General features: G+C 42.5%; 1 protein-coding gene across 1 annotated transcript in view; it reads left to right on the top strand.

Annotated features, from left to right (window-relative positions):
- The window catches only part of nol6 (nucleolar protein 6 (RNA-associated)), a 110,431-nt gene that overhangs the window by 59,395 nt on the left and 37,400 nt on the right, over window positions 1-13,636 (top strand). Inside the window, exon 15 of the mRNA XM_048604782.1 lies at window positions 7,930-8,067. Within this exon, the coding sequence (XP_048460739.1) occupies window positions 7,930-8,067 (138 nt within the window). The remainder of the gene's footprint in view (window positions 1-7,929; window positions 8,068-13,636) is intronic.

Genomic DNA, 13,636 nt, shown 5'->3' with positions numbered 1-13,636 from the left:
CAGTCAGCTAGAACAACTGCACTCCTTGGAGGCAGGGACTTCCAGATTTTGACCCAAAGATGCAAAGGGAATGGCGCTATGCTACCAAGTCTGGTGATGCTTCCACGCATCCGCTGTCTTTGTCCTTCCAGGAGTTACAACTCATCAGTTTGGAAGGTGCTATCGAAGAAGCCTTGGTGAATTGCTGCACTGCATCTGCTACATGGTACGCACGTCTGATGCTGTGCATCAGTGACAAAGATAATTCATTCAAAACCTCTGCTCTTTCCATATAGTCCTACAAAGTATTCAAGTATTAATTCAATACTGTTTTAAAGGTTGTGATTGAACCTACTTCTGTTGCACTTTACAGACCACAAAGGCCCCGTGTTTCAGTAGTAATGCCACAGGCTCATTGCCAGAGTCATCTGATGTGTTCAGGATAACAGTTTGCATATTCCAGTGTATTTAATGAGTTAATATGATCTGACATTTTCCAGATCTTTTCATTTCTCAAGCAACAATGTTGACTACTTTGGTATACAATTTTATTGATGTATGAATTTAACTTATGGCAAAAGCTGTGAATAAAATTGGCTTGACGGTAGGAGACAGATGGTGGTGGTGGAGGATTGTTTTTCGGGCTGGAGGCCTGTGTGTTCCACAGGGGATCGGTACTGGGTCCACTTTTCTTTGTCATTTACATAAATGATTTGGATGAGAATATAGGGGGGATGGTTAGTAAGTTTGCAGATAACTCCAAAATTGGTGGAATTGTGGACAGTGAAGAAGGTTATCAAGGATTACAAAAAAATCTTGATTGATTGTTTCAATGACTGAAGAGTGAGTATAATAGAGATGGAGTTTAATTTAGATAAATGCAAGGTATTGCATTTTAATAAACAAACAAGGGCAGGACTTATACAATTAATGGTAGGGCCCTGGGTAGTGTTCCAGAATGAAAAGAGCGACCTAGGGGTTCAGATGTGTAATTCTTGTAAATTAGACAAGATGGTTAGGAAGATGTTTAGCATGATTGCCTTCATTTCTCAGACCGCTGAGTATAGGAGTTGGAACATCATTGTTGATGTTGCACAGGGCGTTGGTGAGGCCTCTTCTGGAGTACGATGTGCAGTTCTGGTCACCCTGCTATGGGAAGGATATAATTAAATTGGAGAACGTTCAGAAAAGGCACGGTGGCTCAGTGGTTAGCACTACTGCCTCACAGCACCAGGGACCTGGGTTCGATTCCAGCATTGGGCGACTGCCTGTGTGGAGTTTACACGTTCTTCCCGTGTCTGCGTGGGTTTCCGCTGGGTGCTCCGGTTTCCTCCCACAATCCAAAGATGTGCAAGTTAGGTGGATCGGTCATTACTGATAGTGTTCAGGGGTGTGTAGGTTAGGTGCGTATGCCGTGGGAGATGCAGGGTTACAGGGATAAGGTAGTGGGATAGGGATGGGTGGGATGCTATTCGGAGGGTTGGTGTTGACTTGTTGGGCCAAATGGCCTGTTTCCACACTATGGGAATTCTATCAAAAAAAGATTTACCAGGATTAGCTGGGAGTAGAGGGTTTGAGTTGTAAAAAAAGGCTGGATAGACTAGGACTTTTTAAATGGAGCATAGGAGGTTGAAGGGTGAATTCATGGGGAGCATAGATAAGGTGGATAACAAAGGTCTTTACCCTAGGTTGGCAGAGTTCGAAACTAGGAAATCAAAACTAAGGTGAGAGGAGAAAGATTTAAAAAGAATATGTAGGGTAACTTTTTTACACAAGTGGTTCGTGTGTGGAATGAACTGCAGGTACAGTTACAACATTTAAAAGGCATTTGGATAAGTCCATGAATAGGAAGTGTTTGGGCGGATGCAGGCCAAATGCAGGCAAGTGGGACTAGTTTAGTTTGGGAACATGGGTGGCATGGACTATTTGGACCAAAGGGTCAGTTTCCATCTGTATGACTATGATTCTATAAATTACTTTCTTTTATGGGACTCAATCACGCCAAGTCTGCTGATAAGTTTATGAATATACCTTTAACTTAATATCACAGTCGGCTCAGCTGTAAGATGGTTATGAATTAAGTGATTTTAGTTTGTCTTTATCCTGTCTTTACAATGGGAGGAATTTCTCATAGATCAGCGAAGTGGTTTACCTGTAATTACCTTGATTATTAGCATAATTTAATATAGTTCTGTGACTTTTCAGTTTCATGAAATAGCTATATTTGTACAGTATTTTTCTGCTGGCTTTGGGAGCCTAAAATTTGGGCACATAATTGGCCTGCTATTTAAGACTACAAAAAGTAGGAATAGGAGTAGGCTGTTTGGCCCGTTGAACCTACTCCATCATTTAGTAGGGTCAAGGTTGCTCCAACATTTCCTCATATCCATTTTTCTGCATTTTCCTGTAACCCTTGATTCCCCTCCTGATCAGGAATGTATCTATTGCAGCCTTAAATATACATAGGACTCTACCCCGACAGCTCTCTGTGGCAAGGAGTTCCAAAGACTCAATCCTCTGAGAGAAGAAATTGCTTCTTATCTGAATCTTAAATTGACATCCCTTTATTCTGAGACTATATCGTCTGGTCCTAGACTCCCCCATGAGGGGAAACATCCTCTCAGCATTTACGCTGCCAAGCTCCTTAAGAATCCTGTGTGTTTCAATGAGATAATTTTTCTAAACTCCAGTGAGTCAAGCCCCAACATTTTAGCCTTTACTCATCAGACAATCTCTCTGCACCAGGAATCCTAGTGAACCTTCTCTGAACTGCCTCCAATTAAATGAAATCTTTCTGTGAAGGACCAAAACTGTTCACAGAACTCAGCAACAACTGGGTACAGTTGCAGTAAGACCTCCCTACACTTATACTCCAAACCCTTGCAATAACGACCAACATTCCATTAGCTTTCATGATTACCTGCTGCACCTATATGCTAGCTTTCTGTGTTTTGTGCACATGTACACCCCAGCTTTTTCAGATTTTCTCCATTTAAATAATAATCTGTACTTTTAGAATCATAGAATCCCTACAGTGTGAAAGCAGGTAGAGGTGGGTATAATCACAACATTTAAAAGACATTTGGACAGATGCATGAACAGGAAAAAGGTTTAGAGGGATATGGACCAAATGCAGGCAAATGGAACTAGTTTTGTTTAGGAAACCTGGTTGGTATAGGCGATTTAGACGAAAGGGTCTGTTTCTATGCTATATGACTTGCAAAATGAACAACTTCATATTTTTTCATATTTTGCTCCGTTTGCTAACTTTTTGTCCGCTTACTATTAACATCTCTCTGTAAACTGTTTATTTCTCTCTCGCAACCTGCCTTTGTGTTATCTATAAATTTGGTTCCAGTACATCGCTTCCTTCCTTCAAATCATTAATGTATATTGTAAACAGTTGTGATCCCACTGGTCACGAGTCACTAACCTTTTTTTATTCACTCGTGGAACCTGAGCATTGCTGGCTGGCAAGCATTTATTGCCTGTCCCTGGTTGCCTGAGACGAGTCACAATACAGCAAAGAGATAGAGTGCTTAGCTTCATGGTCAAAGATGACATTCTCTCCCTCAATGAGAGCAAAACTAAAGAACCATTGACTTCAAGAAGAAAGGAGGGGGGCATGCCCCTATCTACATGAGGTGGAGAGGGTCGAGAGCGTCAAGTTCCTAGGAGTAACGATAGCCAACAATCTGCCCTGACCATCGCATCTATGTGAGAGGTCCAAGAGGTACAACAACACCTCTTCTTCCTCAGGTGGCCTTGGAAATTCTGCATGTCCATAAGGACCCTGACCAACTTTTACAGATGTACCATAGAAAGCATTCTATCTGAGTGCATAACTGCTTGATATGGCAACTCCTCTGCTCAGGACCATAAGAAACTACAGATAGTTGTGTACACAGCCCAGATCATCATGGAAGCCAACCTCCCATCCATGGACTCCATCTACACTTTTCAATGCCATGGAAAGGCAGCCAACATCGATAAAGACTCCTCCCAGCCCCATAATACTGTCTTCCAACCTCTTCCATCAGGCAGAAGATACAGAAGCTTAGGCACATATACCAACAGGTTTAAGAACAGCTTTTTTTCCTGCTGTTATTAGACTGCTAAATGGACATCTGTCATTTCAAATCTAATGTTTATCTCGCTTTTGTACATGTCCTGTGCAGTTGTAACCTTGTATGCCTCACTCTGTCTAAAAATCCTATGATCTGTATGTCCTTGTGTGTTATGATCTGCCTGTACTGCAAGCAAAGCAAAACTTTTCACTGTACTTAGGTACATGAGACAATAAATCAAATCAAACCGAAGGTGGTAATGAGCTGCCCGCTTGAACTGCTGCAGCCCATGTGCTGTAGGTTAACCCACAATGCCATTAGGGAGGGATTTCCTGAACCTGAGAGAGAACCCCTATCTCCCCGCGCTGTTTCCTGACTATTGACTAATTCTCTATCCATGGCAATATACTACCTCCGATACCATGAGCCTTTATCTTATGACTTAACCTTTTGTGAGGTACCTTGTCGAGCGCCTTCTGGAAGTCCAAATATGACGCATCTGTAGGTTTCCCTCTGTCCACTGGTTGAGACTTCCTTAAAATTCTAATAAATTAGTCAAACATAATTTCTCTTTCATTAAGCCATGCTGACTCTGTTTGATTAGAATGTAATTTTCCAAATGTTTTGCTATTACTTCCTTGATGAGTGATTCCAATACGTTTCTAACAATAGATGTTGGGCTAATCAGCCCACATTTTGCTTCTCTGCCTTTTTGATTGGGCTATAACATTAGCAGTTTACAAATTCTCTGTTACTTGTCAAGAATACAATGATTTTTGGAGCAACAATTGTCTGTCTCCGTGGAGTGGATGGCCTGTCTTATTCCCAGCTTGCCCCTGGGAAAATTCCCTGGTGCTGGGAGTGTGTCCTGTGTCATCCTGATCTGGCAAATTGTCCCCTTTATTTTTCCCAGTCCCTACCACACAAGCACAGCCACAAGCACTCAGGATTGATTTTCAGTTTTTCTTAAGATGGAGTTGTGTTGAGTTATCCATGAATTGAGACAAAATCCAGAGACTTACTATCTTATTGTTTTAGTGTATTTGTAGATAACTTTATGTACAATGAAGCAAAAAAAGAGAATTATTTTTGTTCCTTTAAATATTCTATCCTCATGGCATTGGTTATTTTCTCTGAGACCTGGTCTTTTGATTGATTTATTGAAAATAATACTGAAGTACAGTGAAAAGCTTTGTTTACCAGATCATAGGCAGATCATAGTAAGCAAGGATGTATAGTTTGAAAAGAATTAGACCGAGGCATACGGGTTACATTGCACAGGGCGTGCACTAGGTGAGATCAACATTAGCAAGATCAGCATCAACTGACCTGACATCATCTTATGTAGCTTATAATGCTCCTCTGAAGTGCTTTAGGTCATCTTATTACATTCAAAGAGCAAAATAAATATCTTGTTGTTGACCAGCATACTGAAGAGAATTTTGAAAGAATGGTATTTATTCAAATTTCAGTTGTAATGAGTGGAACCTCCTCTAGGTGGCAGAGCTGAACAGATGGGAATCATTGCTTTGGCAATGCTGTTGAAATTGATGGATTAAGCATCCTGAGACAGTAATTGCTGCTGAGAACAGTAAATTCAAACTGCTCTTTAGTAATTTTTAGAGTTTTAATGTTACTATGGCTATTCATCACATGCATATTCCAATTTGAGATAAGGAACAAACAAATCCCTTAAAGCTTGTTCTGTTGCAAGAACAGCTATGCCAAAAAGTACTTAACGTATGAACATATCTATCTGTATAACCTTTTTTAAAAATAAAAAAAAATACAAAAGAATTTGTAAGGGATCAGAAAAAGTCTGACAGCTTTTTAAGGTGAAGATATTTCTCTTACTTTTGATCTTTGGTTTGATTTATTTTTATCGTGTACTGAGGTACAATGAAAAGTATTGTTTTGCAAGCTACACAGGTAAATCATACCTTACTTAAGTACATTGGGGTAATAGAACAATGCAGAATATAGTGTTACAGCTACAGAAAAGGTGCAGAGAAAAATTAACTTTAGTATAGGAGAGGTCCATTCAAGCATCTGATAAGAGTGGGGAAGAAGCTGTTCTTGAATCTGTTGGTAAGTGTTTTCAAACTCAAATGACCAACCCCTTATCTTGTGATCGTGCACCAAGTTCCAGATTTGCCAACCAGTTGAAACAACCTCCATACCCATCCTGTCCGGTCCCTTCAGAATCTTAAACGCACAAAAATATAAATCGCAGGTGGCACTCAGCATGTCTGGCAGCATCTGTGTAGAGAAAGCAAAGTTAACGTTTCAAGTCCAGTGACTCTTCATAAGGACTGAGAGCAACTAATCTCCAACTTTACCATATTATGCTTAATTTGGCACTTCGTTGTTCAGTTGTCTAACTTGTTTATATCTCTTTGCAGTTGCTTCGTTTCCTTTCAGCCTGCATTCCCTCTGAATGTTCTATTATCAATAAAATTAGATACATAGCCTTCTAATTCTTTGTCTAAATCATTAATATAGATTGAAAATAACTGAAGCTTTAGTAGCATTCCATTAATGGCACTTTGCCAACTTGAAAATTTGCATTTATTAAAAAAAACGAAAAGACACTTGGATAGCTGTATGAATAGGGAAGGTTGGGAGGGATATGGGTCAGGAGCAGGCAGGTGGGACTAGTTTGGTTTGGGATTATGTTCAGCATGGACTGGTTGGACTGAAGGGTCTGGTTCTGTGCTGTATGACTCTATTCCTGTGCTTTCTGCTTATTATTAACCAATCCAATATACAAGCTCATTATGTTACTTCAAATTCCTGAGCCCTTCCATATCAAACGCCCTTTGAAAAGTCACGTATAATCCATTCAAGAGATGCATCCTTAAAAAACAAAGTTGTCAAACATGATTTCCCTTTAGTAAGATCAGGTTGACATTTTTGATCATACTTTAATTTTTTTAGTGCCTCATTAGGACTGACTTCGTCATAGATTCAAGCACTTCCTATGAAAGTTCATAACCTCACACTTTCCCACATTGCATTCAATCTGTGACCTCTTTAGCAATTTACATAGCATGTCCAAGTCCTTCTGCAGTCTCTCTGCTTCCTTAGCCTGTTTCTCCACCTACCTTTCTGTCATCTGCAAACTTTACATCAACGTCCTTAATTCCTTCGCCCAAAGCATTAATGTATAACATGAATAGTTGTGCTCCTAACACTGACCTCTGTGGAACTCCACTAGTCACTTGCTACTATCCTGGAAAAGGTCACTTTATCTGTACTCTCTGCCTTCTGCCAGTCAGCCAATCTATCCAGCCAGTACCTTACCCCCAGCACCATGGGCTCTTATCTTATTTAGCAACCTCCTGTGCGCCACCTTGTTAAAGGCCTTCTGGAAATCCAAATAGATCACGTCGACTGGCTGTCTTTTGTCTAACTTGCTTGTTACCTCCTCAAAGAATTCTGACAGATTTTTCAGGCATGACCACTCTTGATGAAGCTGTGCTGATTCTGCCCTCTTTTCCCATGCACTTCCAAGTACTCCTTATGATTTTCTGAAGGTTGTTGGTGTTATATTTCTTGTGTTATTGGTAATTAAAACAGATTAAGTCGTGTGGATTCAGTTTACTAAGAAAATCACACTCCAGTTTATTTAACAGCTCAGGCTATAATTTGTGGTTATGTACATCTTGCTTCTCAAAAGCTTCTGCAGAACTACCCATGTGGTTTCATGCAGGTCCTTTGCTCATTAGCATATCCAGCTCCTAAAGCAACATATCTTTTGAAGAAATGACATACAATTAGGAATGAGTGAGAATCAGTTATCATGTCTAATGAAAAGTCATTATTTTCTTTTGATTCATGATACCATCGGTAGGATTTACCAAACTTGCACCTTCTATCTCAGCCTGCAGGGTCAGAGGAGAAGAACATCAGTGTTGTGCGGTCATATGATGACCTGAGTCGCAAACTTTGGAACCTCAGTGGACTTCCCTTGAATGTCACATCTATCCAAGGGATACACCCTGTATTCCGTTTCACAGAAGTAAGTTGGTATTTTGCAAATTTAAGTATGTTATGAAGAATGTGTGTATTAAATTGACCAGTGCAGGAACTTGTGTGGTCTAAGGTTGTATTATGTTAATGAGCAAGTTGCTGCAGTGTTCATAGTTTTTGATTATTCCTTGTGGTTATTATGTACAAAGCAACAAAGTGCTTCTGGTCAAATTATGTTCCACGCTTGTACAGTTCCTGTGTGCTTCTTGGTGTGCATCACTGATTCTTGAGAATGGAAAAACAAGGCTGAAACCCAAAATTTTAATCTAAGTTATGTTCCTCAGTGATTTGTTTATTTATTTTATGTTTTCTTTTTTGTTGTCAAATAATACAGCACAGGAACAGCCCCTTTGGCCAACCATGATGCTGTACTAAATTGATTCCGCACATTGTTCATAGCCCTCTGTTCCCTGCCTGTTCACGTGTCTGTCTAAATGTCTCTTAAATGTTGCTATTGTAGCTGCTCTTGTCACCTTTTCTGGCAGCATGTTCCAGATATCTGCCACCCTCTGTTTAAAAAATAACATCTGCTTCTAAACTTTCCTCCTCTCACCTTAAACCAACGCCCCCTAGTATTTGACATTCCCACTCTATCCATGCTTCTCATAATTTTATATATTTCTATCAGATTGCCCCTTATCCCCTCTAAAGCTCTGGTGAAAACAATCTGAGTTTGTACAATTTCTCCTTGTAGCTAATACACTAATCCAGGCAACATCTAGGTGAATCTCTTTTGTACCATCCACAAAGTCTTTCCACATTTTTTTTTATAATGTAGTGACCAGAACTACACACAATACTCCAAATGTGACCTAACTAAAGTCTTGCACATCTGCAACATGACTTGCCATCTTTATACTCAGTGCCCTGACTTATGAAGACATGCTGCATGCCTTCTTTACCACCTTGTCCATATGTGTTACCACTTTCAGGGAGCTATGGACTTGCATCCTAAGGTCCCTCTATATATCAATGCTCATAAGAGTTCTGCCACTTACTGAATACTTTCCTCTTGCATTTAACCACCCAAAATCCATCACCTCACAATTGGCTAGATTAAACTCCACCTGCTATTTCGCTACCCAACTTTCCAACTAATCCACATCCTGCTGTTTCCTTTGACAACCTTCCTCACTATCCACAGCTCTGAGGAAGGGTCACCAGACCCGAAACGTTAACTCTGATTTTTTTCTTCACAGATGCTGCCAGACCTGCTGAGCTTTTCCAGCAACTTCTGTTTTTGTTCCTGATTTACAGCATCCGCAGTTCTTTCAGTTTTCATCTTATTATTGTTGCATGGAATGTGGTCATCACTGGCAAGGCCAGCACTTGTTGCCCATTCCTAATTATGCTTAAACTGAGTGATTTATTTTCACTTGTACCAAAATGCAGTGAAAAGTTTTGTTTACAAGTGGTACAGGCGCGTTGGCTCATTGGTTAGCATTGCTGCCTCACACTCCAGGGACCCAGGTTCGATTTCCCCCTCGGGCGACTATCTGTGTGGAGTTTGCACATTCTCCATGTGTCTGTGTGGGTTTCCTCCGGTTTCTTCCCACAATCCAAAAATGTTCAGGCTAGGTAGATTGGCCATGAAAAATTGCCCACAGTGTTGAGGGACGTGTCGATTAGGTGGGTTATAGGGACATGGGTCTGGGTGGGATGCTCTGAGAGTCGGTGTGGACTTGTTGGGCCAAAGGGCCTGTTTCCACACTGTAGGGATTCTATATACATTCTATTCTATCACAGTAAGCAAAGGATGTAAAGATCAAAAAGACTTAGAGGTATTTTAGGTTACATTATTTGAGGCCAGAGTCCATTGAACAGTCTGATAACGGCCAGGAAGAAGCTATTCGTGAACCTGCTCGTCTGTGTGTGTTCAGGCTTCCGTATCTTCTGCCTGACGGAAGAGGTTGTGGGAGATCATTACCAGAGTGCGATGGGTCTTTGATGTTGGCCGCCTTTCCACGGCAGCAAGCCGTGTAAATAGAATCCATGGATGGAAGGTTGGCTTCTGTGATGGTCTGGGCCGTGTACATCATCTTCTGTAGTTTGTCATGGTCCTGGACAGAGCAGTTGCCGTATCAGGCCGTTATGCACCTAGATAGTTGCTTTCAGTGGTGCATCTGTAGAAGTTGGTGAGGGACTTGATGGACATGCCAAATTTCCTGAGCTGCCTGAGGAAGAAGAGGCATTGTTGTGCCTCCTTGACTGTCGCATTTACGTGGGAAGCCCAGGACAGGTCGTCGGTTATTGTCACTTGAGGAACTTGATGCTCTTCACCCTCTCAACCTCAGTTCCGTTGATATATAGGGGTGTGTTCTCCTCCTTTCTTTCTGAAGTTGATGATCAGTTCTTTAGTTTTGCCAACTTTGAGAGACAGATTGTTTTTATTGCACCACATCACCAAGCCCTCTATCTCCCTTCTGTATTTTGACTTGTCATTGTTAGATATCCATCCCACTACGGCGGTGTCATCAGCAAACCTGTAGATGGCGTTCATTCGGAATTTGGCAACATAGTCGTAGGTGTACAGGGAGTACAGTAAGGGACTGGGGACACATCCTTGCCGGGGGGGGCTTCAATGTTGAGTGTTATTGTGGAGGAGATGCAGTTACCTATCCTCACTGATTGTGGTCTCGGGGTCAGAAAGCTATGGATCCAGATGCAGACGGGAGAGCCGAGACCAGGGTCCAGGAATTTTGAGATCAGTCTGGAGGGGATAATGGTGTTGAAGACAGAGCTATAGTCAACAAGCTGGAGTCTGACATAGGTGTCTTTGTTGTCCAGATGCCCCAAGGATGAGTGCAGGCCTAGGGATATAGCGTCCTTTGTAGACCTGTTATGTCAGGCAAGTTGTAGGGGATTGAGGCAGGTTGGGAGACTGGGGTTGATGTGGGCCATGACCAGCCTCTCAAAGCACTTATTGATTCGTGAAGTCAGAGCTATTGGGCGGTAGTCTTTAAGCACAATGCATGTGTTTTCTTGGGTACAGAGAATGATGGTGGTCTTCTTGAAACAGGCGGGGACTTTGGTTTGTAGGAGGGAGAGGTTGAAGATGTCGGTGAATACCTCCACCAGTTGGTCTGCACAAGATCTGAGTGCTTGCTGAGCTGGGGACACCATCTGAACCCATCGCTTTGCTTGGGTCGACTCCCAGGAAGACTGGTCTGACTTCTGAAGCAGTGACAGAGGAACAGGTGTATCTGGGGCGGTTTGGGCAGATGTCACCACGCCGGTGGTATTCTGCTCAAACCAAGTGTAGAAAGCATTGAGCGCGTCAGGGAAGGATGTGTCATTCTTCGCTATCTTACACTGTTTCATTTTGTATCCTGTAATGTTGTTTAGGCCTTGCCATAGATGGCAGGAGTCTGTTTGGTAGATCTGGGCCTCTAACTTGGTCCAGTACTGCCTCTTGGCCTCCCAGATGGCTTTGCGGAGGTCATATCTGGATTTTCTGTTTTGGTCCGGGTCACCCGAGTTGATTGCTGCACATCTGGTCTTCAGTAGGGAGTGGATTTCCTGGTTCATCCTAGGTTTACGGTTGGGGAACACTCGGATTGACTTCTTTGGTACACACTCCTACGTGCATTTGCTAATGAAGTCGGTGATGGCGGTGGTGTACTCGTCTAGGTTTTCCGCTGAACACTTGAACGTGGTCCAGTCCACTGAGTCCAAGCAGTGCAGGAGACAGTCTTCTACTGCCTCGGACCAGCACTGTACTAGTTTTCGTGAGGGATTCTCCCATTTCAGCTCCTGCATGTAAGCTGGGAGGGGGAACACAGCGCTGTGATCAGATTTTCTGAAGTGTGGGCGGGGGATTGAGCAGTAGACTCCTTTGATGGTTGTGTAGTAGTGGTCCAGAGTGTTCGGTCCTCTGGTGGGACAGAAAATGTGTCGGTATTTTGGTGTCATCTGCTTGAGGTTGGCTCAGTTAAAGTTGCTGGCCACAATGAATCGGGACTCGGGGAATTTTGTCTCTAGTGTGTTTGTGGTGGTGTAAATCTCATCTAGGGCATTCATCACATCCGTGTGGGATAGTATGCAGACTGCTGTCTGGATGATGGGGGTGAACTCTCGAAGATAGTAAGGACGGCATTTTATTGTAAGGTATTCTACATCCGGGTTGCAGTGGCTTGCCTGGGTCGCATCAGGAAGTTTTGATCAGGAATCATACCCCACTGCCCTCCGCCTTACCTGAGGACGCCGTGCGATCTGTGTGGTGTATGGAGAACCCGTCAGCTTGTAGGGCACCGTCGGTAATGGCAGGGGTGAGCCCAGTCTCCGTGAAGCAGAGCACCACTGAGCCATTTTAGAATGCATTTAAGAGTCAACCATATTGCTGCGGGTCTTCTTTAGAACTTAAGAAATAGGAGCTAGAGCAGTCTGTTGAATCCTGTGAACCTTCTCTGCCCTTGGTACGATCATGACTGATCTTCAACTCTACTTTTCCACGCTATCCCCATATCCCCTTTGGAAAGATGGTGGCTGTGAGGAGACCTGATAGAATTATGAGAGGCATAGATAGTGTGGGTAGTCAAAGGCTTTTACCCAGGGTTGAAGTTTAAATTACAAAGGGGCACAGATTCACGGTGAGAGGGGGAAAGTTTAAAGGAGATGTGCAACGGAAGTTTTTCCACACAGAGTGGTGGGAGCCTGGAACGCACTGCCAGAAGAGATGGTGGAAGTGTGCACAGAGGCATCTGGATGATTACATGAATAGGTAGGGAACAGAGGGATATGGACCGAGTAAGGGCAGAAGGTTTGTTTTTTAGATTAGTTAGGGTATGATGATCGGCACAGGCTGGAGGGCCAAAGGGCCTGTTTCTGTGCTGTACTTCTCTTTTGTTCATAGATTTCACTTTGTATCTAAAAATCTATTGACCTCAATTTTGAATGTACTTAATCAGTGTCCTTTTTGAGCATAGAAATTTCTCTTAATCCCATGTCTAAATATCTGATTTGAGGTTGTGATTATTGAATCTAGACTCTCCAGCAAGGCAGGCAAGAGTCAAACAGGGTTCTGTACTTCCTGCATTGCTGCAATATTGGCTAAGGATATGGAGATATTAGCTGAAGACAGGAGCTATACACCGTCTCTTCTTGCCATGTCAAATTTCCATGCAAGTTCTAGCTCTTGCGTAGATCTTCAGGGCTGCATAGTTCTACTTATCAGAGCTCTTTCTGCGAGATTTTTCATTGTTTGAATTGCCTTTCTGCAGTTTTGCTTAACAGAATTCAATTGGCTGTTTGCTCACTTCTGCAAAGGGACTGTGTGTTGGCTAAAACTGGTCCTGATGTCACTGAGCCAAGTAGACAATATTTTACTGGCTCCTGATGAGAGGGATGGCCCTGGGTCTTCAGACGTGCCTTTACATGTAGCTGTGTTGACTGATCAGCAAGCTGTGTAGGATTACAGAGATAGTAGGAACTGCAGATGCTGGAGAATGTGAGATAACAAGGTGTAGAGCTGGATGAACACAGCAGGCCAAGCAGCATCAGAGGAGCAGGAAGGCTGACGTTTCGGGCCTAGACCCTTTTTCTGAAGAAGGGTCTAGGCC

The sequence above is a fragment of the Rhincodon typus genome, chromosome 1, assembly GCF_021869965.1.
Source record: "Rhincodon typus isolate 14 chromosome 1, sRhiTyp1.1, whole genome shotgun sequence".
NCBI classification, from domain to species: Eukaryota; Metazoa; Chordata; class Chondrichthyes; order Orectolobiformes; family Rhincodontidae; genus Rhincodon; species Rhincodon typus.
Note: the sequence above shows the minus strand (reverse complement) of the source record. Positions and strands in the feature narration are given on the sequence as shown.